The sequence below is a fragment of the Gopherus evgoodei genome, chromosome 22 (genome assembly GCF_007399415.2).
Source record: "Gopherus evgoodei ecotype Sinaloan lineage chromosome 22, rGopEvg1_v1.p, whole genome shotgun sequence".
In the NCBI taxonomy this organism is placed as follows: domain Eukaryota; kingdom Metazoa; phylum Chordata; order Testudines; family Testudinidae; genus Gopherus; species Gopherus evgoodei.
The window spans coordinates 5,654,510-5,682,399 of record NC_044343.1 but is presented as its reverse complement, the minus strand read 5'-3'; the positions used below and the strand labels follow the sequence as shown (position 1 = coordinate 5,682,399).

At 54.3% G+C, this 27,890-nt stretch overlaps 2 protein-coding genes across 7 annotated transcripts in view; one reads left to right on the top strand and one right to left on the bottom strand.

Moving 5' to 3' along the window:
* Positions 1–1,315: 1,315 nt before the first annotated feature.
* PRSS57 (serine protease 57) lies at positions 1,316–7,022 on the bottom strand. Of its 2 annotated transcripts, XM_030540729.1 has the most exons (6): positions 6,768–7,022; positions 5,828–5,981; positions 5,305–5,449; positions 3,370–3,630; positions 2,423–2,505; positions 1,316–1,829 (listed from the first exon to the last, which is right to left on the bottom strand). In XM_030540729.1, exons 1-6 carry the CDS (start codon positions 6,808–6,810, stop codon positions 1,625–1,627), a joined length of 891 nt encoding a protein of 296 aa, XP_030396589.1. In that variant the 5' UTR covers positions 6,811–7,022; the 3' UTR covers positions 1,316–1,624. The 2 variants fall into 2 exon arrangements, with proteins under 2 accessions (XP_030396589.1, XP_030396590.1); XM_030540730.1 differs by having other exon boundaries at positions 1,737–2,505.
* Positions 7,023–15,608: 8,586 nt separating this feature from the next.
* Positions 15,609–27,890, top strand: part of PALM (paralemmin) — a 63,500-nt gene continuing 51,218 nt past the window's right edge. For 4 of the 5 annotated variants that reach the window (XM_030540161.1, XM_030540158.1, XM_030540160.1 and 1 more), the window contains exon 1: positions 15,868–15,937. In XM_030540161.1, coding sequence (XP_030396021.1) covers positions 15,885–15,937 — 53 coding nt within the window. In that variant the 5' untranslated portion in view covers positions 15,868–15,884. The other variant, XM_030540159.1, reaches the window with a different exon arrangement.

Here is a 27,890-nt window from a genome sequence, read left to right as displayed (position 1 = left end):
CATTCTAAAATTCTGCAAATTTTATTTGTCAAAGAAATGTGGAGGCTCCAGAACGGCACTGGGGAGCATAGGCCACGGGCTACACAGAGGTGGGAGATCACAGCGCAGCGCAGCACCACCCTGGAACACAGACTGCACCCGACCCTGACACAGCAGAAGGACCAGGCCTGCCCCAGAAACACCCCAGGGCCCTGCCCCTCTATGCCAGGTGCACCAGGTAGGCTCAGCAAGGCAGGATCAAAGTGTGGGGGGATCCAGATGTGGATTGAATGGCTTCTGGGTGGGGCAGTCTGGGTGCAGGTGGCTCAGTGGGGGATTCGGGTGTGGGGGGATCTGGATGCACAGGGGCTTGTTGTGGATGCAGTGATACTGGGACTCTACAGTGGGGCCCAGGTGAAGGTGGTTGGGGCTGGGTGTGGGGGGCTCAGTGGGGTGGGGATCCAGATGCAACTGGTTGGGGCGGGGATCTGGGTGCAGGTGGCTCATCGGGGTGGTCCAGGTGCAGGGGGAGTGGGGCTCATCAGGGGGGTTCTGAGTGTGGGGGGGTGAGGCTTGGCAGAAGGGTCCGGGTTGGGATGCACAGGGGTTGGGCGGATGGAGGAGCAGCTCCCTGCACAGGGATCCTTCCCCCTCCAGCTGAGGAGTGATGGGTGCAGGAAGCACTGGGGGGTGAGTTTGCAGAGCTCCCTGCAGCCAGGGGAGAAATCTGGGGGTGGGATGCCTGTGCTAGTCCCTGATGCCGTGAGGCTCTCTCTTTCTTTGCAGAGTAGATGGACCCTGGGACTCTCCGCTGAGCTCTGTGGGCTTTGCATCAGGCTGTAAGTAATGCAGCCAAACACGCCCCGTGCTGGCGGACCAGAGAGCAGCAGATCTCTTATTGCGCTGCAGGCATACAAGTGAGACCTGCCCCCTTTACCCACTGACCTCCAGCCCTGCTCAGGTGCACTCACCTGCTACCACAGAGTGCAGCTGGAGAGTCAGCGCACCTGAGGATCTGCTCCAAGGCTTTCCCCAGCCTGGGTGTCCCAGCTATCCTGGTGCAATGAAACCCTTCTCCTCAATTCCTACCAGTTCCACGTGTGGCAGGGCTGCAAAGACCAAGCATGTGGCTGCCTCTTGCACATGTGGCTGGGGAGAGGCCTGGGCAGGCTCCTTGTATGTCCATGCAGAGCTAGCCCCAGTCTACATCCCCTCTGCCTACATCTCAGTGGCTCCACTACGCTGCCTTCTTAGGCTGGAAATCTCCAAAGGCAGCAGAGGCAAACAAACAGGGACCAAGTTTGGGGAGGAACCCTTTATTGAGGAGCAGAAACAAAGCAGAGTGAGCAGCGATGGCCATTCCAGCTTCTCCCAGTGACGCGTTTATGTCCCTGCAGGGTGATGGCTGCAGGATACTAGACCACTGGGCAGGTGTCAATGGAGCATCTGCCAGGTTTTCAGGTGTCATCGGAGCGGAGGTTTGTAAGTGGAACGCTCCAGCATTGCAGGCCCAGAGGCTGATACTGATCAGGGGGAGAGTGGGGCCCACGCTGCCTTGTGGTGGCTGCCTGGGCCAGCCCTATGAAAGGGGTATAGGTGTAACTCAGGCCAACAATGCAGGTCGGTGTCACCGCTAGTGGCTGGGCTACACAGAGGTTTGTGAAGAAGACACAGCAGTGGCTCTTCTAGCACCGTCCATAGAGGCCTCTGTGCTTCGTTCCAAAGGTTGCAGATTCAATCCTGCCCCCGTGGACTGTTGTATTACATCAAGCACCATATAAGGCTGGGGTGATGATCCTCCAGGCGCCTGGGAAAGGCCACGTGTCCTTCTGTACACCCATTTTGTGAGGCTGCGTAGGACACGGAAACATGGGCCCAGAGGGGTACAATGCTACTGCAGAGCTAGGCTTGTCCTGAAATACCTCAGGCAAGATGATGGGCATGACCTCTCTGCCCCTTTCCCCTGAGCATCTCCAAGCACTTCACAGATACTAACCCATGAAGTCTCCCCCAACAGCCCTGTGAGGCAGGTACCTTTCTACCCATGTTACATATGGGGAAACTGAGGCACAGCGTGAGGCAGGGACTCAGCCAAAGTTCACTCAGTGGCCAAGTGGGAATAAAACACAGAAGCCCCAACTTTTAGGTGCCACTACACCACATGCCCCCCACAGAGCTGGGAATAGAACTCATGAGTCCTGATGCACATCCCCTCCCACCCCCATCCTAAACACCAGACCCTACAGACTTTATAATAAAAGTCACATTAACTGCCCAATAGAGAACAATCCTTCCCTCTTTTTCATAGTCCCAACATCCCCTTCTTCAGAATCCCTGTCACACAAGGAGCCCCCAGAGCTCTGGGCTCCAGGATTAAAAGCGCTTCAGAACGTCGTGGACCCAGGAGATGTACTTGGAAATGCGAGTGTAGATGTCTGGGTACCTGCGATTCCCGCACCTCTGCCCGGAGAAGGAGACTATGCCGTGTACCCTGCCCCCACAGATGAGGGGGCCCCCGGAATCCCCCTACAATGCAAGAGGAAACCTGTTAGCACAGGACAGGCCTGGCTAAGTCTGGAGGAAGAGGGAAGTCTCAGGAAATCAAAACTAAGCCTGGAGCTGGCCCTGTATCACCTTAGGCAGAAGAGAAGGCTCAGGACTGGATTCCAGTGACTATAAAGGGAATTCTTTATTGAATGAGGCTCCTGGACACAGGATGGACCCTGGGGTTCTTTCTGGCTCCCTATTCCCCTGACTCCTGGCCTGGCCTTGAGAGAGACAGTGCTGCTGCCTGCACTCCAAATAGCAAGCCCCTGGTGTGGGGAACGCTTCTGTGGCAGTAGCTTTACCAGGGATGGGTGTGGTGGATGTGAAAGGCCGCAGGGCACTATTCCACAATACTGAAGTCTAAAAACCACTTGGGTGACTGGATGGAAACTTGGAGTTCTGGCTGGAACCAGGAGGAGAACTTCAATGTTGGAATTGGAGGGGGCATGGTACTGGTACTGTAGGTGTCATGGCTGGCACAGAAAAGGCACTACTGTGGGGAAGATCACAGCAACTATGGGCTGGTACCAGAAGCAGCTTCAGGCTTCCCTCCAGAACAGTGCCATGGCTGGGTCTTGCCCCAGATCCCTAAGTGGCCCCTTCCAGGATTGAACTCACAACCCTGGGTTTAGCAGGCCAATGTGCAAACCACTGAGCTATCCCTCCCCCCTTTTGGTCCTGCTTTGAGCAGGGGATTGGATTAGATGCCTCCTGAGGTCCCTTCCAACCTGGATATTCTATGATTCTGTGCAAAAAACCCTAATCAACTAGTGAAAACCTTGGATGGCTGGGTCTGACACCGTGGGCTCAGCAGGGGTGCCTGGAGGTGGAGAAAGCACTTACCGAGCAGACTCCCTGGAGGGTGCTGTTAAGGCTGGCGGCGCACAGCATGTCCTTGTTGACGTGACCCACCCACAGCGCCTTGCAGATCTTCCTGTCCACAATGGTCGTCTGGGTCTCCCTGAGCTCGGTGGGGATGGTGCCAAAATTGGAGGTGTCGCCCCAGCCCAGCACTCTGCAGACGACCCCAGGAGGGAGGTCGGTGTTGGGTTTGGGGAGCCTGATCCGCTTCACAAACTGGTTAAAGATGGCCGACGTGTTCAGCTGGGGAGACGAGAGCAAATGTGACCCGTGTTAATACTCGGAGGGGCACCTGTCTTGGTTGCTAGTGGCTGAATCTGGAATCTTCTTCCTTAGAGGTTTTTAAGGCCCGGCTTGTCAAAGCCCTGACTGGGATGATTTAGTTGGGGATTGGTCCTGCTTTGAGCAGGGGCTTGGACTAGATACCTCCTGAGGTCCCTTCCAACCCTGATATTCTATGTAAAGAGGGTTATGAGCCTATTACTGTCCCCTAGCTAGTGGAACAGGCAGGACAGGCGTCGGCTTTCAGCAAGCCCTGGCTTCAATCGCTGCTGGGGGACGGTGATACAAACACAGCCCCATTTCTTGGTTTATCCACACCCCACCACTGCAGCTCTGGTTTTGCCTCTTCGAATGCACAGGAGCCTGTCTCAGCATCACATGCGGTTGAAAGCAACAGCCCTTGCAGTTTACCCAGCAGCTCCCGTTTGCTTAGGTTGCTGCCTAGATGTCACGCAAGGAGAACACATCGAATCTGATCGCTGCAGGGTTCGGGTCAAGCCAGCGATGGTGCAGCCATGCATCCTTCAGAGCCTCTGGTCCCTGCACACACCGGGGCCAAACCCAGCCTGGCTGCAAAGCCATTGCAACTCCCCTAAAGTCCCCAGACTGGCAGCAGGGCGGAATATATTTTTTCCAGAGCTGCAGTACCCCCTAGTGGCTGATTTAGTAATTCCTTTCTGAAGATATCCTAATTCCACTGCACTGGTTGGCGGCGACTGATTTTTCCATTCCTATTCTGACCCACATCCTGTGCCACCTTCACCCAGGAGACGGGCTGGTACTGGGGCTGCTTCTGTCCTGCTGCTGGAGAACTATGTCGGGCTGTCCCATTGCTGCCATCAGAAATGCCCTTTCCTGCGTCCCGGGGAGCCCGGGCATTTCTGTCGCAATAGACCCTGGAAGGGGGACAGCGGGGATTGCACCATGACGGTGAAACCTACTCCATTTTTGTCCCTGTATTTCACCTCCTCCCCACCAGCCTCCCCTAAGGCCAATGCAAACCACTCAAGTTCCTTTGAACCCACCAGCTTTGAGCGGCTCTGATCTGCGCCCCATACAAATACCTGCCTCCCAACTCTGTAGACTGCACCCTTGATGTGAACGAGACATCAGCAGATTAGTCATTTACCCCTCTGGGCGGCGTTTGCTGCAGTGGGTCCATTTCAGCCCTGCTGTGACCTCTGCTGGCTTTAGTATGGTGGTCATATCAGGGGGGGAAATTTGAGCCTGATTTTCCAGTGGGGGTGGGGGATGGAAGAGTAAGGAGAAGACGATGGGAGTTTGATTCCCATCCCCTTGAGTAAGGTTTGACCCCCAAAAGAAAATTCTCTCTAAACTCTGAGAATTTTGGAGCAGCTGGAGGTTTTCGTGAGGGTTGTGAGCTTCTCTCTTTCCCCCCAGGGATCTAAGGAAACTCATAGACTTTAAGGTCAGAAGAGACCATTATGATCATCTAGTCTAATCTCCTGCACAACGCAGGCCACAGAATCTCACCCACCCACTCCTGTAACAAGCCCCTAACCTATGTCTGAGTTACTGACATCCTCAAATCGCGGTTTGAAGACTTCAAGCTGCAGAGAATCCTCCAGCAAGTGACCCATGCCCCACACTGCAGATGTGACAAGGGCAACTCACTTCCAGCATGCGGATGTCATTGTGGACTGTCCGGGCGTTGAAGTGCGGGTGCATGATGGATTCCCGGATGCTGAAGATCTGCTGAGAGGCCTCCTGGTGTTTCAGGGAGTGAGCCCCCAGCACGATGCGCACAGCGGGGGAATGTCTGAAACGCACGGTGAGAGGGATTGAAATCAATACAGGACTGGCCTGCCTGGTGCAGGGCTGTAGCCAGGAGCAGGCTGGAGAAAATAAGGGGACGGGAGCACAAAATGGGGTGCATGCCCACCCGAAAGGGGCAGGGGCTGAGCTGCCCCTGCTGGGATTTGAACCTCTGTCCCCAGCAAGGGTAGAGATTTCAAAGAGGTGCTTCGGTTTTGTTGGGCTGGGCTAAGGGCTCCTGGGAAGGTCCCTGAGCTGAGCAGTGGGGCAGGCTCTCCTCCACCCCTTGCAGTGACTGTCAGGGGAGCAGGGTTTATTTTACATCCTAGGGGAATGCAGCCATCAGGGCCAAATGGAGCCCCCCCGAAGCGCCGTGACTTACCTGGGAATCACACAGTGAGCTGCCGTCATCACCCACTTGCGCCAGACCAGGAATCCCCCACAGACGTGCCGACCATCCAGCTGGATGGAAGCAATGTAGGGCCGGGAATGGGGCTTGACCTCCTTCCCCCCGATAATCCAGCTCCCCAGGGCACCTGTCCCAAACCAAACAGCTGTTTATGGGGAAGGAAAGAATCCACCCTCCAAAATGGATGATCTCGGGGTGGGGCTAGGCAAGGATTATCCTGGGAACCACAGGGCTGTGGGAATGGCTGTGTCAGAGCATTGGGGGGACACACCAGGGCTGGATTGAGCAACCCTGACTCAGATGAGTCACCCCTTAGGGGTCAAATCTGACTCTTGCACACGTGGGCGTGGCTCCATTCACTTCCATAGGGGCTGTACCCACTGGTGGGGAGATGACATCTCTCCCCCAGCCTGTGGCACAGACCCTACATACACCCACGGTCAGGGGGAAGACACTGGGATTAAAGCTCAGCCATTCCTGGCTCCCAGACCCAGGTGGAGGACATGAGCTCAGCCATCTCTCTAGGCACTTACGCTCATGAGCATGGGGGGAAATCCTGGCCCCACTGCAGTCAATGGCAATTGTCAGAATGCTGCTTGACATTTAAAGCATTTCTCTTCACACTTCCTTGGAAGGAGGGCTCTCATCCCTCCTTTTAAACTGGGGAAACTGAGGCATAGAACTGAAGCAACTTGCCTGAGGTCACCCAGCGCATCTAAGACAGTGCTAGGAATTGAAGCCAGGTTGACACCCTAACCACTAGACCATGCTTCCTCCTCCTATACTTAGCCACCCATCTCAGCACCTACTTGCTCAGCCCAGGAGCTTCTGAGCTCAGACACCCTCGCCTCATGGGTCCTCCCCACTGAGCCCCTACTTCCCCAGAGGGGCAGCATAGTCTGTTTTCCTTTACCTGCCGGGATGAGCACAAGGAGCAGCAGGCTGGTGTTCCCCATGCTGTCTCTGCTCCTTCACGCTGGGGGAGGATGGTGAGTGCTGATGACTGAGGCTCTGGGGGAGAGGGTTAAGTAAGGCTGGAGGGCATGGGAGGGTCTTGTGATGCCACTATCCCACATAGCCAGGTTGCCGCTCGGCTCTTCGCCTGCCCTGCTCGACTTGGTTCCTCTTCAGTTTGCAGGCTTGTGCAATCCCTTCTCCCGGCCCCTGCGGGAAGAGCCCAAAGGAAGGAACCTCAGGGGCGATTTAGACACACAAAGGGGGCAGGGACTCTGGGCCTTTGCAAGGAGTGGCTGTGTTATCGAGCAGCGCAGAGGCCCCAGCCAAGAGGTTCTGCAGACGTTATTCAGGAGCTGGCTGATCACAGGGGTCCCATCTGGCCTTGGAATGGCGGAAAAGTCAAGGTCCCATTACACTGGTTCCTGCCCACACAAACAGCGAGGAACACTCCCCACCCCGAAGCACTCGCAGTCGAAACACACGCAGGATTCTTATCCCCATTTCACACAGTGGGACCAAGACAATCCCAAGGAGAGTCGGGGCTGCCAGGAACTGAACTCTGAGCCCCAGAGCAGCCCCCCAGCACTCACTGCAAGACAGGGAGGATGCTTTAATCTCATTTTCTAGCTGACAGCCCCTGAGACAGAAAGAGGCCAGGCTGAGTTTCAAGACAAACCCTGGTTATCTTTCAAAGTGAGCCTGGCCCAGTTTATGGGGTTTGGTGGAAAACAACCTCTCTGAGCACATGGAGGGAGGGTCTGTCTCTTCCCACATGTCTGTACAGCACCTAGCGCAAGAAGGCCCTGAGTTCTCTGGCTGCTACAGTAATACAAATAAATAATGATAGAAAAGCATGTGACTATGGGAGGCTGCATTGCCTACTGGTTAGGGCCCTAATGTGGGGCACAAGATGCTTGAGTTCTTGTCCGACCTCTGCTGCTTACCTGCCCTGTGAGCTTTGCCAAGTCATTTCCCTTCTCTGTGCCTCAGTTTCCACATCTGTAAACATTAAGATCATGAGCCCAGTGCCTCTAAGGTATTTAGGCACCTAACTCCCATTGAAATCAGTGGGAGTTAGGTGCCTAAATACGTCTCAGGATCTAGGGCCTGGTACTTACGCCCATCTGAGAGGCTAGAACAAGTAGAATAAACCTCTTAAGACTTTCCATAGCACCTTTCACTTTAGTACCACAGCTCACAATTCTTTGCATTTTCCTGCCAAACCCCGGTGAGACTTGGCGGGTTTGGCTCAGTTTTACTTTATATATAAAACCCCCACTCCAAACCAAATTTAGGGGCTGGGATAAAAATGGGGAATAAGACCATAAGCATCAAAACTAGGGAGACAAGATTGCCATGAACCCCAGCCACACCCATGGAGCTCCCAAAACATCTAGTCAGTGGGTGACGGCTGCACGTGTCAGCTGGAAGCAGACAGTCAGCCTGCCAGCCTCACCTCCACAGCACCGAGGCTTCTGCAGTCAGAACTTGGCTGCAAGCATGAGACAGGACAGGATCCAGCTCGCTCTGCCAGAGCTGCACACACGCTGCAAGCGATGGGGAGGAGCCGTGATAAAGTGCGCAGCTGAGAACTGGGGACCTCAGAGAGCAGGTGGGAGGTGTACAAAGAGCCCGGTTTTACTCAGATGCTCTCCTGGCTCTTATAGGGGAAGAATTTTACATGTTTGGCCCGCAGAACAAACCTGAGATCCAAATTTCAAATCCTCCCCAAGAAGTTTGGACCCAGAATTTTATTTCCGTTAGAGAAATAACAGACTGCTGTGAATTTAGGTTCCCTGTTCAAATGCACCTGCAGATCTGACAACTTGGTTCAGCTCATTATAGAGATAAGGGCCAGCTGTGAAATTTGGCTCCAGCTTCCAACCCCACCCATTGGTGAGGATTTGGTCCAGTCCAGCCCATTCTAGAGATAAGGGTCAGCTGTGAAATTTGGATCCCGCTTCTAAACTCACACGCAGATCCAGGTTTTTGGGTCAGCCCATTATAGAGACAGGAGAAGTGGATGAAGGATTTTCCTGCCAGTGTTTGGGAAGGGGTTTGTATTCTGGAGATCTGATCCTATCTCTTCTGATTGGCTTCAAAGTCATCCAGTGTTCTTAGGCCTCTAAAAGTGAAGTAATTCAGGCTCCTGCTCTGGACTTAAGGTTTGATGCTTTCACCATGTGGATTTCCCAACCTAGTGGTGGTTTTAGATTCACCATCTTGGTTTCCTGAGTCCGTTTCTTAAAGGAAACCGTTGTGTCGAGGGAGGGTTGGGGAAAGCCCAGACTTTCCTGGCACCCAAAATTTCTTTCTCCTCCCATGGCCGCTGGTTCCCCTGGGTTCACGCAGTATCCAGCCAGCAAGATCATACACTAGATCGAAGTGCTCAGTAGAACACCTTGCCTCAGCTCCCCGCTGGCAGAGACGCTACTGTTTATTACGCACTTAGCCGTCGCTGTTTGTTCAGATGCTATAAACGCACCCACAGCCAACCCAAATTGCAGGTTGCTGGGCCACCTTGGTGCTGGTAGAGATAGAACTCAGGTCTTTGCAAGCAGCTGAACAGTTCTGATTCCCTCCAGTAGAGGCCAGGGGTGCCCCATGCAAACGCACCCTCCAGTCCTTAAAACGGAAACGGTTTCAGTTCCCAAAGAACCACTGTCACCTGCTAGGGGGGGAAAGGAACGTGCTCTCAAGCAGCCCTGGGGAGCTGGGTGGCTAATGGGGGACGGGAGAGCTCTCTGAGGTGGGGATGGACCTTAGCGCTGCACGCCCAGGCGGGGCTCTGATTTGTAGCCAAGCATTGTCGTAGGTGCAGTCTCAGTGGCTGTCCAGCTGGGCTTCGTGGGGGAGAGCGTGGACGTCCAGTCGCCTTGTTAATAATAATAATTCTTCTGTCACCAGAGCGGCTGGTTGCCCCCGCTGAGGTTAGGGCCTCAGTGGGCTTGGTGCTCTGCAGGACCCTCGTGAGGACAGCGCCTGCCCCAGAGGGCTGGCAGGATAAATACACAGGAGTGGGAAAGGAAATAAAGGCCTTGCCTTGCCCCAGGGCACTTGGCAGGGGAGGGGTAAACACCCGGTTGGCACAGGGGAGCGTCCAGCAGAAAAACTTGGAAGAGTCTCTACCTCCAGGCAGCAGGCTGAGGTTCAATGCTGGCTAGTAATCACCTGAGAGCCGTCGGCACCCGACTTGCTCTGTGCCATTGCCTCTTCGTGGCCATCGGCCCTCCAGGAGGAGCAGAAGCAGCGACTGCTGCCCTGGGGAGGTCAAATGAGGCCCAGCTGGGACCACCCGGAGCATTAGCGACCCACCCCTCCTGTGGGGGCACTAGGATCCCGGTGGTGCCTCCCTTCACCACGTGTCTTTGCAGGGAGGAAAACGGAAAGGAGGGAGCCAGGTACTCCAGATGGTTGGAGCAGAAACAGGCCTAGCAGGTGCCCATCAATCATTCCGAGAATTTGCTGCAGTTTTGATCAGGCTTCTTGTGCTCTCTGCTAATTACTAAAACTCCCAACGTTTTCCTGGGGAAACTTGCCTTATTTCAGCACCTCTTGGGTGCGCCCGCCAGCCGGGGCCAGTTTTGGGCCCTAACTCTCTGTTTATGGCTGAACTTCCCTCTCTCGGTGCAGTCCTACTGGTAGAAGGCCCTGGTGGACACGGTGTTACCTGTCGTGGTAAAAACAACCTTCCGGGAGCAGTGCCACAATGCTCCGTCCCTCCGACGGTGACTGCTTGGGTCACAGGGAGCAGAAGTTAAAATTGCCTGCATGTTTTTGAAAGGCCTTTCTCCCTGCTAGCCCATGGGTCCACGCAAAGCTACAGCTGCCTGGCCCAGGAAAGACATCCTGGCTCTCCTCGGCCTGGGGGAGGAAGGGGCAGTGCAAACAGGAATAGAGACATAAAATCAAACACTGCAGAGGAGATGCAGCAACCAGGGTACGACTGGAATGAGCAGCAATGCCTGGTGCAAGGGAAGGAACTGGGGCAGTCCTCCCAGAAAGCAAGTGAGGTCGCCCAGAAAACCAAAGGCTGCACCCTTCAGCCTTGCTGCTCCTGTGCAGAGCTTGCAGTTGCATTTGCTGGAGACCCCCACCCCGCATGGGTGACAGCGGATGCCTGGTGAGAACCAGAGGAATGAATCCAGCAGTGGCCAGTGACAAAGAACTGGCTGAGGAAGAGAGCATGGAGGATGCAGACCCTCTTCGAGAGCCAGCTGGCTCCCGGCCCAAAGGAGGAACCCACTGAGGAAGGACAAGAGAGATCAGGTAACTATTTTCTTTCCTGGCTTTTTAAAATAAAAAAACAGCAGAAACGTTGTTTATGGGCCCCGAACATGAATCTCCCCTCTTACCCCTCTTGCCCGCCAAATGGTGTCCAAAAGTGGAAACAAGGAATGGCCTTTCAAAGTGGCCAGTTTATTTGAATGACATGCCCGGCAGGCAGGCAAAAAAAACCCCCAAAGCAACCCAAAAGAGAGCCAGGAGCCATTTGTAAAAAGCCAGAAGCCATTTGGAAATGCCCCTCGCCCAGCTTGTCCTAGAATTTAAGGGAGCACCAGTTCATCTAGCAGAATCTCTTATGTATCACAGGCCATCAGCATCCACCCAGCCACCTGCCAACGCACTAAATCCAACCATGGGAGTTAGACCAAAGTATTACGGCCCACCAGAGACATAGGCAGAGCGACGGGCACCAATGTCCGAGGTCCCTGCGATGGCAGGGAATTGGTTAAGGGAGATGTATCCAGGTAATCCCAGCAAGTGACCAGCCACCACGCTCCATGGAAGAAGGTGGAAAAAAAAAAAAAACCAGGTCGCTGCCAATCTGGCCTGGGTGAAAATTCTTTCCCGACCCCACATATGGCGGATCATTTAGATCCTGAGAATGTGAGCAAGACCCAGCCAGCGTCGCACAGGAGAGTGAGAATGCCTGGTGCCACCTCAGAGCCCTGGTCCTCCCCATCAAGTGTTCCACCTCCAGCTGTGGCCGTTCCTGATGCTTCAGAGGAAGGAGACCAACCCCCCCACCCCCCACCATACATGGTGTGGGGGGAATCCCTTCCTGACCCCCATGCAAGTGGCCAACTAAAGCCCTGAAGCATGAGCTTTAGGAACCCAAGTCATAAACCAGAAGGGCTCCCCCAGGGCTGCTGAGCCCTATCCCCCACCATCTCAAGCAAATCCATCATACAGTCACACTCAGCAGTGTATCCAGTTCTCTCTCAGAACTGATTAAGTTCTTTGCCCCCACAACTCTCATTGGGAGGTTGTTCCAGAACCTCCCTTCTCCAATGGTTAGAAAACCTGAATTTGTTAGTGGACTATTTGTACCCATTTGTTCTTGTGCCACCATGTCCTGTGGGTGCAATAGTTTTTCACCGTCCCTGGTATTCACCTCTCTCGTGTATTTATAGCACGATCACATCCCCTTTCAGCCTTCAATTTACTACGCTAAACCTGCCTAGCTCTTTCAGTCTCCTCTCATAATACAGGACCCCCCTGATCATGCCAGTAGCTCGTCTCTGTATCTGTTCCAGTGTGAATTCATCTTTCTTGAACATGGATGACCAGAAGGATGCACAGTATTTCAAATGAGGTCTTACCTGGGCCTTGTTCAATGGCATTAATACTGCTCCATCTCTACTGAAAATGCCTTGCCTGATACATCCTAGGATCGCATCTGCCTTTTTCACAGCCACATCTCATTGCTGGCTCATAATTGTCCTGTGATCGACTCACCCACCCAGGTCTCTCTCCTCCTCTGTTGCTTCCTGCTGATGAGCCCCAGCTTATAGCAGAAATTCTTATTATTAGACCCTAAGTCTAGTAGATCTTGCACTTGGTACTGCTGAATTTCATACCATTATCTCTCCAGTCTTCGAGGCCATCCAGATCTTCCTGCATAATATTCCGATCCTCCCCTGTATTGACAATGCCTCCCAGCTCTGTATTGGCAATACATTTCAATAAGGGCCGGCTCCAACTTTTTTGCTGCCCCAAGCGGTGAAGAGGGGGGAAAAAAAAGCTGCACCGCTTCATTTTTCGGTGGCAATTCGGCATCCAGACTGAGTATCCCGCCGCTGAATTGCCACCGAAGACCCAGACATGCGGCCCCTGTCCATTGGCCACCCCAAGCACCTGCTTCCTGCGCCGGTGCCTGGAGCCGGCCCTGTTTCAGTAGCACACTCCTACTTTTTGTGCATATGTCATTAATAAAAATATTGAATAGGATTGGTCCCCAGACCGACCCTGCAGGAACTCCTCTAGTCTGACAATTCACCTTTCAGAGCAACTTGTCACCTTCTGCCCTTTAGCCAGTTTCTTATGCACTTTACAATTCTTGTATTAATCCCTCTCTTCTCCACTTTGACTAATAATTTCCCATGTGGTATCAAGTCAAATGCTTTACTGAAGGCCACGTATATTCGATCTACTCCCTTTCCATCTCCTATATTGAAATGTATTGCCAATACAGAGCTGGGAGGCATTGTCAATACAGGGGAGGATCGGAATATTATGCAGGAAGATCTGGATGACCTTGAAGACTGGAGAGATAATGGTATGAAATTCGGCAGTACCAAGTGCATGTATTCCATTTCCTTTCCTGTTTACCTCCATATCGTTAATCCTTTTTTCCTTTACAATTTGTCCCAAAGCCTTGGATACTACTGAGGTCAGACTCACAGGTTTGTAATGGCCTGGATTCATTTGTTTTCCCCTTTCTTAAATATAGATCTGACATTAGCGATTCTCCAGTGATCCTACCATGTGGTACTACCTCCAAATAGGTAGATTTATTAAGAATCCTTACTACCGGCCAAGCAATCTTGTGCACCAGTTCTTTCCGTATTCTGGGAAGGCAGTAATCTGCCCTGCCCTGATTGGAGTTCATTAAATGCTTTAAGTTTTTCTTCCACCTCAGGAGGAAATTTCCGTTTTTGGACACTCCTTTCCATCAGCTGTCCTGCCTTCATGCCTGTGTTCCATGTTATCATCCTTTGTGAAAACCATGCAAAGAATTCAGTTGAGTTTTGAGGCCATACCTAGATTATCTTTAATCTCCTTCCCATCCACACTGCATAGGGCCCAACCTCAGCCTTCCTTATTCTTTTTTTATTTCTATCACTTAAAAAACCTCCTCTGATTTATATTCATTTCCTTGGCAAACACTAATTCAGCTTGACTACTAACAATTCGCCCTTTATCCCTATGTTTGCTAACTCCCAAATGTCGCTGATCAATCCTTTCCTCCACTCCCTCCCAGCTGTCCACTTACCCCAATAACCTTTTTGCTGCAGTTCTTCATCCAGCTGAGTCTGGAGACTTTCCCTGCAATTTTTGCCCCTTGTGTGGGATGTAAATATCAGGCCCTTTTTGTACAGTTGAAGAAATTCCAAAGTCCACTTCACATTTCAGCCCTTGAGGTCTTCAATAGCAGAACAGGGAATAAACCTCCATTTCTTGAGTCCCAGCCCAGTGTTCTGGCCACTAGGTCACACTGCTTCCCTTACTCATTGCAGGTGGCATTATGGTCTATGTATTTCTTTTCAATTGCCCGTGGTTCATTGGGTTCACATCCCAACAGGGTCAACTCCTCCCTCCCGTGGAATGTTTTTTGGGATGATTATTGGTATAATAGCTGCGCCTAGAGACCCAAACTGAGCTCAGGGCCACATTGTGTTAGGCCCTGATTATTATCCCTGGTTTCCATATAGAGAAGCTGAGGCCCAGCAAAGGCAAGAACCTTCCTTAAGGCCATGCAGGGAACCTAGCGAGGTCAGAAATGCAGCCCAGCTCTTCAGAGCCCCGGTCGACAGCTCAGCAGTGAGGAATTGAACGTTCTTAAGGTGATTTGGGTGAGAACTGAGCTTTCCCCTATTTCCTTAACTCAAATTTCCCCTCATGTCCCCCCCCATTGTGCATGGTTTTAGCTCCCTCCCTGCCACCTCAGAGGTGGCTGCATTTCTGACTTTGTACGGATATGGTGCAGCGCGCTGAGTTTCTTCTCAGCTCCTGTTTCTCCACCTCAGAGGTGGCTGCATTTCTGACTTTGTACGGATACAGTGCAGCGTGCTGCGTTTCTTCTCAGCTCCTGTTTCTCCACCCCAGAGGTGGCTGCATTTCTGACTTTGTACGGATACAGTGCAGCGTGCTGGGTTTCTTCTCAGCTCCTGTTTCTCCACCCCAGAGGTGGCTGCATTTCTAGCACTGTCTGGATAGGGATGGTGAAGCACGCTGGGGATGCAAGGAGCTCACGACTTTCATTTCAGAGCATCACCACCACATTTCCCAGGCGAGCTTGGAACGGTGGCTGCGGTCACCATAAAGAAATCAAAATAAACCCAATAGGCTTATCATGCCCCAGTCCTGCCTTCCCTCCCCTCTCCCTGGAGCGTGTATGATTGAGCAGCCTGTTTCTGCACCATGCTTAGTCAGGGCCGGACCTGCAGGCTGTCAAGAGAAGCTTGCTTAGGAATTTGGAGATGTGTCTGTTAAGGAAATGGGATGGGGGGAGGGAGGGGAATAAGTCCTACTAACTCAGGGAGTCCATCCCAGACCCTGCCCTGGCTGGTTGCAGGATGCTAGGTCTGGGCTGGTGCTCACCAGCTTGTCAGGCACTTGGAAGGGATGCAGCTTCCTTATTGAACATGTCCAGGCGCTGCTCAAGGTCTCCACTGAACCTTATGCTCCTGGAGACTCTCCGAGCAGCGGCAGTGGCAGGCGATGCCCAGCAGAAGGTGCTGTTAGGATGCTGGAGAAGGGGAAGGGGAGGAAAAAAAAAAATCCCTTCACATCCCCAGCTCAGCCATCCACCGCCAGCCAGCCGCACTCTGGACAATAACACAGCTGGGGATGCTGCACGGCCACCAGCCGCTTGCCACCTCTCCCAGAGCCTGCTGCCCGTGAGCAGAGAGACAGCAAGGGGGGTCTCGCCTAGGGCTGGCGTTTGCCTTCCCCTCCAGAGCTTCGCCTGGATCCGCGCAGGGCTGCGAGCCAGAGGGTGAGGCAGCCAGGGGATTGCAGAGGCTGGGAAAATGGAGTAAGTACCGCTTTTCCCCTTGCCCTGGGCATGTGGTGGAGGCTATGGGGAGACCGGGTGCATCCAGCCATCTGTCTGTCTAGGTAATTATATAGCCTTCTGCACCATAGCATCTCCCCTCTCCACAAAGCCAACCACCCTGTTCCCCCCCTCCATCCAGCAAAGGTTGGATTCAGGGCTCATCTGCTGCTGATGCTGCCCCGGCCTCTTCTCGGGAGCTGGCCTATTGGGGCTGGCTTCCCTCTCCACCTGAATACAACCCCCCCGTTTGCCCTCGTTGGTCCTGCTCGCCAAGGTGACAGCTTGGGGCTCCACGAGGCCGGGGAGCCAGGGGGCTGCGTGCCGGGGGAGGTGGGGAGCGTAGCGGGGTCTTCCTCTCTGACCATGGCCCATGGCATTTGCAGGTTGGGGAGAACGAGCGGGAGGGCCTGTCTGACGTGTTGCCACCGGTCGGCGTGATCACGGGTGGGTGGGGGTTGACGCATGTGAGGGTGCAGACGCCGCCCCCCCCCCACCTTGCCTGGATATTTTTGCAGTGGCTCAGAAATCCGAGCGTGCCCTGCCTCTCTCTAGTCAGGGCCTCTGTGGTGTAGCAATGCTGACTTATTGTTTGCATATGGAAGCAGGGTCCAGAGAAGCAGGCTCAGGATCAGGGCCATGCTGAGTCGGGGGCTCGGCGATCCCATAGGGAGACATGGGTGCCTGCTGCAAAGAGCTTCATGTTTAGAAAGACAACAGGTGGAGGGAGGGGGGAGAAGCAGCGAGATCAGGCAACAGAGGGACTTGGCCTGGCACCGAGCGGCCCCAAATAGGCCTGGGAATTGTACTTTCCCCCAGGACTCCAGCGGCGGCATCCCCTCGGAACCGCTGGCTCCAGGCATAATCACCTGGAAGGGGACACAGCGGGTTCGCCACGGCTCGGTGGGCTCCAGGTAACTGGCCGGAGTGGCTGGTGCCGGTGTGTTTGTTCTAACTTGCATCTCCCCTTCCCTGCCTCAGCTGCTCAGGTCTCAGCGCTGGGCAGGACGAGCGACAGGTTTTCCTGAGGCCATGGAGGATCAGTGCCCGTTCTGGCCCCTTCTGCCGTGGTTCACCGTCGGGAGCTGGCAGGCCTTGGTGAGCAGTGCCCAGCTCCCCGGTGAAATTCTGTCGGGTTCCCGTCTCCTCCTGGGCAGCCCCTGCCTCAGCACTGGTGACTGACCATCTGGGGGCCAGATGCCAGGTGCTCAACAGGTCCCAGCCGCCTGCTTGCCGTTTGGGTGGCTCCCGCCAGGCCTGCAGCATAAAGGGGTGTCCCCGGGCTTCCTCTGGCCGCCCTCCCTCCATTGTCAGCCTTTGATTCTCCCCTCGGAGCTATCAAAGGAACCAGGAGGTGGCTAATCTGGGTCAGTGGCTGGTGTGGGGAAAAAAGCTGGATCCTGGGGAGGCATTTGAGATGCATCTCTGAGGCCTGAACACAGATTCCCGGCAGGAGAGCTGGCTGCATGGGGAGCCCCCAGCTACTCCATTTCCAGTCTCTCCCAGCCGGAGGCCCTGTGTGGCGTGGAGCTGGGGAGATGGTTGTGACAGGGGGAGCTCCCAGATTCTCCGCTCTCAGCCTCGGCTAGTATGAGGCAATGTCGGAAGCAGGACAAGTTAATTAGGTGCTGGGGGTGCTCCAAGCTACCCCAGTCTTGACACCGTCTACCAGGGGGCACCACGTGCAGTGGGGCAGGAGTACTCGCTATAGGGAGTTGGCTGCGGATGTTCGCTGCAGGGAGCGGGGCCAGAGCACGATGGCAGGAGTTGATGGTGATTTTAGTCCCAGCCTCTCGGAGCAGGAGTTGCTGCAGAGAACGGTTGTGAGTGGGTGTGGGGAAGCCAAGCTGGGCTGGGGGGAGTGTGTGGACAGACTGTAAACTCTGACACCCATCGATTCATCAGATCCCGGCCACACCCTGGCTGGGAGCATTTCCATGGCCCAGGATCTTGGCGCCAGGCCATAAGCACCTGCAGCTCCTGTTGGCTTCAATGCCTGTTAATGTGGGAGCCCCCTGTTCCGGCTGGCAGAGAAGCGTCAGCCCGCTGAGTAGCCGATGGGCTAGAAGCCCCTGTTTTCAAGGGTTGAGAACGTTGCTGTGGGCTGGATTCCTGGCTGTAGGATGCCTTGGCAAAGCAAGCTTGGTTCTTTGGAAAACTCCTTAGCATGTCTAAAGTGGTTTCTCTTTCAGCAAGAAAAACTAGCACGTAGGCTGCAGAAACCCACCCTTGCAGACAGCACCCATTGTAGGAGGGAGCATTGTCTAGTGGGCTGGACAGCAGGCTAGGAACCTGGGTTCTATTCCCAGCTTTAGGGGGAGAGTGAGGTCTAGTGATTGGAGCAGGGGGCCTGAAATTAGGACTCCTGGGTTCTATTTTCAGCTTGGTAAGGGCTGTAAGGTCCAGTGGTTAGAACAGGAGACTGGGAACCAACCAGGGCTTCTGGGGCTAAGTTTCTGCCTCAGTTTCCCCACCTGTAAAATGAAGCTAATACAGTCCAGCCTTGTGGCACAGCTATGTAGATTAAGCGAGTATTATTTGTAAAGGGCTGTGAGATCCTGTGATGCTAGAGGAGGATGACAGGGATTAGAATCATAGAACTGGAAGGGACCTCGAGAGTCCAGTCCCCTGAACGCAAGGCAGGACGAAGTATTATCTAGACCATCTGTGACAGATGTTTGTCCAACTTGCTCTTAAAAATCCCCAGTGATGGAGATTCCACCACCTCCCTAGGCCATTTATTCCAGTGTTTACTCTGACAGGAAGTTTTTCCTAATGTCCAACCTAAACTGCAATGTAAGCCCAGGCCGGGCTGGGGAGAGTGTGTGGACAGACTGTAAACTCTGATACGCATCAGTTCCTCAGATCTCGGCCACGCCCTGGCTGAGAATGTCCTGGGAGCATTTCCATGGCCCAAGATCTTGGCACCAGGCCATAAGCACCTGCAGCTCCGGTTGGCTTTAACGCCCGTTAACACTTCTTGTCCTATACTCAGAGGTTAAGAAGAACAATTTTTCTCCCTCCTGCTTGAAAACTGTTATCATGTCCCCTCTCAGTCTTCTCTTCTCCAGACTAAACAAACCCCATTTTTTTCAGTCTTCCCCCATAGCTCATGTTTTCTAGACCTTTAATCATTTTTGTTGCTCTTCTCTGGACTTTCTCCAATTTCTCCACATCTTTCCTGAAATGTGGCACCCGGAACTGGACACAATACTCCAGCTGAGGCCTAATCGGCGCAGAGTAGAGCAGAAGAATTACTTTTCCTGAATTTGGGGTCTGGATTTGTAGCTGGGGCCTGGGGTTATTCCGGGGACTTTTAGAATGAAAGTTTCATGTAAAGTCATGGCAGCTGTCTGGGATTTGGGTCCTAGTTTATTTGAGCCGCAAGTTGTCAGGCAGGGAGGGGTTGGCTGAAACATTCCCTCACTCACTCAAAGGCCTGGAGAGTGCCTCTCAATGCTGCTTTTTCTTCCCTCCTCATGGCACCATCTGTGCTCTTAAGTAAATGGAGATTTTATTTCCCCTCCCCCAACTGCTCTGATTTGCCCCTGCTCTGCACCCACTGTGAATTCCCTTTGCCTTTCTGACCCCATCGGTATCAAGGAGTCTCATTAGAATCATATTCTCTGCACCTTCTCCACTGGTGACTCCAGAGCAGAGTCGTTTGTTTCATATGGGGGAGGAGGGTGGGATTTTTGCTGTTGAAGGCTTTGAAACTATGTGGAGTTTCCTGCACCAGGATCATCCATTGGATCCACGTGGACAAAGCTTTACTCAAGTCAGTGGAGCAATGAAGCTCTGGAGAAGCTGAGACCTCCAGCTGGGTCCCCATTTCGTGACCCAGGCCTGCTGAGACAGACAAACAGGTGTAGGAGTTATGCAGAGGACGGATGTGACAACTGGATGGATGGCTTCCCCGCCTGGCACACAAGTGGAGGATGGAGGAGAAGCTGTGAGGGCTGGGTGGGAATCAGCAGCAGGAGATGGGCCAGCTGTGAATTGTGTTCGGATCCCCAAAGGGAGGGGGCCCAGCGGGCAGATCAGCACCTCCTGGCACAGCCCCTGTCTCCCCCTTTGAACAGACCTGGTGGCATATTTTGCATTTTGCTCATTTCCAGCATGTTTTTATTTGAATGTCACATTTTGGCGGGTTATTTATTTAATTCATTAACCCAGATTTTAAGAAGCTGAGTGAAACTGACACTGTCCATCTGATGTGGAGAGGGACTGATCCCACGGGGGGTCCCAGAGTCTGAAGATTTGGGTTTGGGGGGTGGGTTGATCCCAGCTCCTAACCGGAAATCTTGATCAAGCTAAAGGCTTAGCTCTTGCGGGGGAGGGGAGTGTTTTGTGTTACGGTAACACCTAGACCTCACCCCCCAAATGAGATCGGGGCTTTTGTCGTGCCAGGCATTGTGCACACCGTGGGAGACAGGCCCTGCCCCCAAGGGCTTACAGGACTCAGCTGACAACAGGTGGGAGGAGAAAGAGGCACAGGACATTGCGTATCTCACTCCAGGTCACATAGCAGCAGGGGCATAGCTAGGAATGGAACCTGGTTCTCCTGATTCCCAGCCCGGTGCTCTGGCCCTTAGAGCACACGGCCTCTCCAGGCACTAGCTTTGGATAACTGGGTAGGAGTTTGGACCGAAGCCACTTCTAGGGGAAGCAGTAAACCCCCGCCATGGACAAGTCCCCGTCCCTCCAAACGGACGTTTCTCCCTAGCCCTGGGAAGTGTGTGGTTGTGGCTCGCGGCAGCAGACAGCTCACAGAAGGTTCAGAGTTCATATGCTCACCCAGGAGACGGGATGTTTCTCTGAAGCGGAGCAGCCCAAACCTCAAAGAGCTTGAAGGAGCATAGGCTTCCTTGGGAAAGGGCTGGCACTGCCCCTTCTGGTCCTGGCGCCGGTGGGGAGTCGCCGTCTCTTTCCCTGGGGGATGGATCTGTGCGGTCAAGCTCACCGGATCTAAACTTCACCAGGGCATCAGGGAGTCCCTATCTGGGTGGTTTTGATCTGGCTTCATCTCTATCGGCTGCACTGCCAGCCAGAAGCAAGAGCTGCTGTGGGTAGAGGGATCTGAGCTTTCTGGAACCCCAGACCAAGAAGCAAAGCAAAACCAGGGAAAGGAACTGCAGGCAAACAATCCACTGTGGCCTCTGGTTGTGGGGGAGAGGTTCATCCCAGCCTAAGACATCCCAGAGGGGCCTCATTTTCAGAGTTTATCCTGGTTAGAGCTAACGTAAAAATTGGAAGACGTATGAAACCTCATGCTTCAGGGCATAAGCCAATCTCTAAATACTAGGGATCAGGAAGTTTCTTGCTCCTTCCACTATAGCAGTGGGCACTTGCCACTCTAGGGACTAGACAGGCCGTGGTTCTGATCCAGTGTGGCCATCCCTATGTTCAGAAGAATTGAAATTCCAGTGGATGCCATGAGGAGTGTGTTACGTCTAATCAGACCCAGGTGTCTCTGGTTAGGCTCCCCAACAATAAGATGCTAGGCCCAAAATCAGCACCCACATTGGTCTTAAATTCAGCCAGGGCTACCTCACTCAAAGGATGCATCTGCACTGCCGTGCCAGGGTGGGACTGCACCATGTGTAGACATACCCAAGCTGGCATTAATGTAGTTAGCTCTGGTGCCAGACCAGCGAAACCACAGCAGCACAGGCTGTGCGAGCCCACCCAGATCCCTTCCTGATTACTTCCCTGGCTAGCCCACACTGCCTCAGCTTCACTGCTCCAATACACAAGTCAGTGAGATTAAAGCTGGCTCAGCGGGGCGGGGGTGTGTGTGTGTGCAATACATGAGTGCACTAACTCTGTGCTGCCCCAAGGGACACACCTAGCTCCCATTACTGTAGCACCAAAGCTCCTCACCTGGGAGTTGGGGCAGGGAAATGATCCCCATTGAACAGATGGGAAACTGAGGCATGGCGTGGCTAAGTGACTTGTCTGAGGTCACATGAGCTGGGCCAGAGCAGGGATCTGAACTCAGGTCTCCAAGGCGAACACCCTACACTGGGCCCTCCTTAATTTCCCGGCCGGGAGTTCTTGAATGAGGTGGTGACAGGGTTAAGAGCTGCAGCTCATCTCATTCATAAACACCGGGGGTGTTTCTAGGCAGGGGCTAGCCTGAGCGAAGATCCTCTTACCAGAGAGGAGCTGGAAACCCTGGTGTGTCAAGGCCCCTGGAACCATTTGGAAACAGCTGTAATTTCCCAATCAGACTGGCTCCGAGAGCCTCTGGCATCAAATATTCAAGGACTTCATTTTCTCCTGGCACGCCCGGCCCACGTCTGAGCTGGAGAATCAATCAGGCAACTCTGCTCTGCTCTAATGCATCCTGCACTTTCAGGATCCTGGGGCCAGCTCCTCTCCCCCTCCCACCCACCCACTGAAAGGCAGGTGCTGGGGGATCAGGGATGCTGAGCCCTTCTAGGCTGTGGTAAAGAAAAGGGAAAGCAGCAAACCAGGGAATAGCAGGAGCAGCTGATGGGAGGTAACCTGCATTTCATTAGCATCCTTCATCCCTAAGTGTCTATATAAGTAATTCCCATTGAGATGCTGCCACCTCTGGGGCAGACAGTACAGAATGCAGCCCATTTCACAGAGGGTTCAAATGACTGATTTGAACCCACAGGGTCTGGCTGCAGAACTGCTGTTGGGAATGCTAAAGGCCATGTTTCCTGGGTACTCAGCTTGCCAGGTTTTCAGACAAGCTCTGCTCCCAGTTAGGCCCAGCTTTGGGATTTTCAAAGGACCCAAGGAAGTTAGGCTCCCCTCCCCGCACCCTGGGGGTAAACTGCACTGAGATTTGGGTGCCTCATTCCCTGAGGCTCCGTTGAAAATCTCATCCTGGATTTTCCAAAGAGCTCAGCACCTGGCTAGCCCCCGCTCGTGAATGTCTGGCCCGGAAGTGTGTGAGCAGCAGAGGCAGGGAAAGCAGCTAACAGGTTATTGATTAGATGTTTCCGCTGTGGGAATTTGTCCAGACTCCAGCAAGAGGAGCCGTTCTGGGCCCCGTCGGTAGCAGCTCTGGATTCTGCATGCGTAAGCCCCCTGCTGTCCCATTTAGCTACCTATATGGTGCCCATCACCGTGGTATTTGAGCCTCTTGCAGGCATTACCAGGTTGATGTTCATCATGCCCCCGTCGGGCAAAGCAGTGCAATTGTCCTCAGTGTATAGATGGGGAGTGTGGGCCCAGAGACACTAAGTGACTCACCCAAAGTCATACAGAGAGCAGGTAGGTATCTCCCAAGGGCTAGGCTAGTGTCCCAAAAAACTGGCCCATCCTCTTGCTCCAGCCCCAATGGGCTGGCTGAACACCAGACTGGCCCATCTCTTATCCTCCAGCGGGTTTTACCCTCAGGGAGTCATTTCGCTGCATGCCATAAAACGCCGCTGGGTTTCTGATGTGACGGGACAGGAGTGAGCACCGGATAGGGCATGATCCTGGGCACAGACCATGTGACAGGGCCACGGGAACAGGAGTGGGCGCTGGATACTGTGCGTTGCCGGGCGTGACAGGGCCACGGGGACGGGGTGGGTGCTGGATATGGTACGTTGCCGGGCACACGTGACAGGGCCACGGGGACGGGGTGGGCGCTGGATACGGTGTGTTGCTGGGCACACGTGACATGGCCACGGGGACGGGGGTGGGCGCTGGATACGGTGCGTTGCCAGGCACAGGTGACAGGGCCACGGGGACGGCGGTGGGCGCTAGATACGGTGCATTGCCCAGCGTGACAGGGCCATGAGGATGGGGGTGGGCGCTGGATACGGTGCATTGCCGAGCGTGATAGGGCCACGGGGACGGGGGTGGGCGCTGGATATGGTGCATTGCCGGGCGTGATAGGGCCACGGGGACAGGAGTGGGCGCTGGATATGGTGCGTTGCCGGGCACACATGACAGGGCCACGGGGATGGGCGTGGGCGCTGGATATGGTGCGTTGCCAGGCACGTGTGACAGGGCCACAGGGACGGGGATGGGCGCTGGATACGGTGCGTTGCTGGGCACACGAGACAAGGCCATGGGGACAGGGGTGGGCGCTGGATAGGGTGTGTTGCTGGGCACACATGACAGGGCCATGGGGATGACGGTGCTGGATAGGGTGCATTGCCAGGCACATGTGACAGGGCCACGGGGATGGGGATGGGTGCTGAATACGGTGCATTGCTGGGCACATGTGACAGGGCCACGGGGATAGGGGTGGGCACTGGATATGGTGCAATGCTGGGCACATGTGACAGGGCCATGGGGATGGGGGTGGGCGCTGGATAGGGTGCGTTGCTGGGCACACGTGACAAGGCCATGGGGACGGGGGTGGGCGCTGGATAGGATACATTGCTGGGCACGTGACAGGGCCACGGGAATGGGAGAAGTTTGAAAATCTCTACATGGGGCCTGTGCGTTGGGGTGGGGGCACCCTTTATTTTGACTGTGACAAACTGAGCAGTGCATTAGTTGGGGCCTGCTGCGGGGGCAGCGTCTCTGGGATGTTTCGCCGCTGTGTCCTAGTGTCTTTTCCATCCACTGCCTGTCCCAGAGTCTTCACCCCAACCAGCTGCCCCTGCCCCTGCTTAGCTCTTCCAGGGCTCCCTGGCCCATGGGCACTGCTCTTCCGGCCCTCCCTTCTCCCACCACATTAACTTCCAGTGGGACTTCTGCATGGAGTCCATCCACGGCCAACAGTGCCCCAGAGAGAGGTCGGGAACCCTTCTGAGGCCCACAAAAGGAGCTTCTATGGGGCTCCAGGGTGCGGACAGTGCTGAGGGTCTGATTCCATCCCACCCCCCCAGACAGATCCATGCCAGCTGAGTCCTGTCTGTCCACTGGAGCAGAGGGAGCGATGCTGTCCACTGTTCCCCCCGCAATCCATTCTTCCGGTGCCCCAGCATGCTCCTGGGAACTAGTCCTCCTCCCCCGTCCATTTCTTCAACATTTTACACACCCCCCCGGAAAACCTTGGCTTCAGGCCCCATTTTATCTGCACTCTTGGGAGTTGGGGCTTGGAAGAACGGTCCTCTCTTGACCCATCTCTGCGCTGCGGTGAACTGGGATCTCTCCTCTCGCCTGGCCCTGCTGATTTTGATTTGTTTGCTTTTGTTGTTGATTATTGTCAATTACTCGCCTCTCCACACGGCCTCCTCTCCCCCACCCCCAGCTGTGGATCAAAGGCACTGAGTCGGAGCAGTGCTAATCACCGCCTTGTCAAGGTGGATTTTATAGACTGCTCTGCAGACAGACCCGTTATGGTGTTGAAAAGCAACTGCAATTTGCTCCACCCCAGCAGCAAAAGGGGTTAGCTCTCGGCAGAGTTCGACAGCATGGGGCCAGATCCTCAGCTGGTGAAAGGCGGGGGAGCTGTATCCCCTTCCATTCTGCTAAACTGATTTACCCTAGCGGAGGATGTGTCTATTGCATTTAAACCATCAACTGTTGCCAGGGCCCATCTACACTAGGACATGCAATATTGCGAATACCAGTGGAGCCAAACCAGTGTTCACAAGAGGGGGGGCTTTTGTGCAAAGTTTCCCTTTGGGGGAGCAGAACTGGCCACCAGCTCTTTTCCTGGGTACAGAGAGCAGTCGGCTGAGGCAGGGCTGGAATGCAGGGAAAGGGAGCCGGGAGAGAAACCTGAAACAGCTCTTTGCACATTTGGCGCTACAAAGGGAAAAAGCAGAGGAAGGCAAATAAACATTATTGTTCCATGTCACGGGGAACGAGACAAAAGGTCATCGATTTTCCTTCTGAGCGTGGAAAAAAGGCATGGTCAGCATGGGTGAGAAGGCCAGTGCAGTGTGTGTGTGTGTTTGTGTGTGTGTGTGTGTGTGTGTGTGTGTGTGCGCGCGCGCGCACATGCAGCCGGAGACTGACTGCAGGGGTGTGAGGGAATGGGGGATGTATTATGTGAGCTGGAGAGGTGGGTGAAAGTGGGGACGGGGCAAGATTGTGGGAATGAGGCTGCGTGGACGGGTGTGTGGGGTCAGCAGCGGGTAAGCCCGTGTTTGTACAAGGCGCGGTGGGGAGACAGAGGGGTGGATGACACAGGGGGATGTGAATGTAGGCACTGGGTGGGACTTACGGTGGACACACGCCCTGGCCCCTGTAGCACAGCCTGGCAGTTCCCGGGCGGGCAGGCGGCTGGGTGGAGCCGTGCCCTCGGCACCACTGGGTATATTTGTTTCTGTAACAGACTCCTTGCTCAGCCGCAGATCCACCTGCCTCCCCTTCTGCGCATCAGCCGGGTCCCTTGGTGCCTGGTTAAGCTCTGTTACCATGACGATGTTGCCAGGGCACCCGCCTCCCAGTGGTGTAAGCTATAAATCACCAATAAGTGGCTTCCTAATGGGGAGAACCGGGACCACGGACACCCCCCCCCCCCGCATCTGCTCCAGTGGGGCTGATTCCAGGCCTATCAGAGGGGCTGAGATGGGGGGAGAGAGCCCAGTCCTAGAGCCCAAAGGTGATTAGTGATTTGCACAATCGTTTCCCTCCTCTCTTCCCCCGGCTCCGATTTGCCATCAAGAAAGCATCAGGAATCGGGCACTTCTTGCGGGGGGGGAAGCGGCACAGGGACTGGCTGCCAAGGCAGACCCACGCTCCCACGTGCACCTGAGCCAGCTCCAGACGGCGCCTCCTGTTGCCCTCCTCTTCCCCCCACTACCCAGCTACCTCCCCTCCCTACTCAGATGCCTCTCTCCTTCCTACACTCCCCCACCCTTCCCTTCTCCTTCTCCAGCACCCCTTCTCCCTCTTCCCCCATCCGCCACTTCCCCACCTCCCCTCTCCCCTCTTTCAGCGTCCTGCCCCATCCCCTCTCCTCCTCCTGCTGCTTCTGCCCCAGGATGGAAAATTTCCCCAGGAATCATATCAAATGGCGTGTCCATGGGGGACACCCTTAGCTACTGATGTGTCATCCCCATTGCCACCTCACCCTGCTGGGGACGGGACGGGGAGCTAGCAGCCAATGCATGAACGTGTCACCGGGTGTCTCTGTTTCCCCCTCTGTCAGCAGGTTGGATGGGTTTCCTGCCAGGCTGCAGGGATCTTGATGGGAAGCAGAGGCCAGGCACCACCCCTGTCCTGACACAGCACTTCCAGTAACCCGCCTCTCTTATAATAAAACCGTAATTAACTTAGCCAGCCAGCAGCTGGCTGGAGAACAGAGGGCAGCCTCCCTGCTCAGCTAATTGCTTCTCCCAGCCCTTCAGCTTCTGGTCCTCCTCCTCCATGTCATGTCCACATGGGATAGGCAACGTCCATAGGAAGGATGTCGATGGATTTGCCTATAGCTGGATGCCCAGTCCATGAGATAAGGCTGAGATGGAGACAGAGGGGTCGTCCCGTCAGGAGGGTGGTTCTGTTGGGAAGGGTGTTGGCTGGCTCTACTGTCAAACATGGCAGCTTTGGTCCATGGGGTGTGTGTGTGTGTCTGGGATCCTTCTCCCTGTTTTCCTTCATGCTCCGTGGGACTTGCTTCCCAGCTTCCCACGACACCCGGCCACGCTTGCTGTATGATGAGAATTTAGAGGATCCTAAGTGCAGGCTGCGGATGCCAGCGAATGTAGAGGTGCCAACCCTCCGTTCATCTCTGCCAGCCACAGACCCGATCCAGCCGTTCCAGCAAGCGGAAGGGAAGGGAATATCTTGGCAAGGTTTCTAATAGCGGTGGATTCTATTTTGACTGAATACATTTGGATCCAAATTAAAAATCCAGCAACTGTGAAGTTGGGGGTTGACAGTTGCCATCTTGACAGACCAGCAGGGGACTGAACTGGGAACCTTCAGAGCTAACAGCATGAGCTGTTAACAGCTTGAGCTAAAATCCTCACTGGTGCTGGCACAGAGGCTCCCTGTAATACACATTCACCCAGGGGTTTCATTAACACCTTTCCTGAGCAGTAGAAAAGCTCCCAGATTCCCATTAACTTTAATTAACAAAGTTCCTAGCAACATAAAACAGCACAAAGGGGTTCTTGGACCCTAGGGCTTCGCAACTGTCTCTAT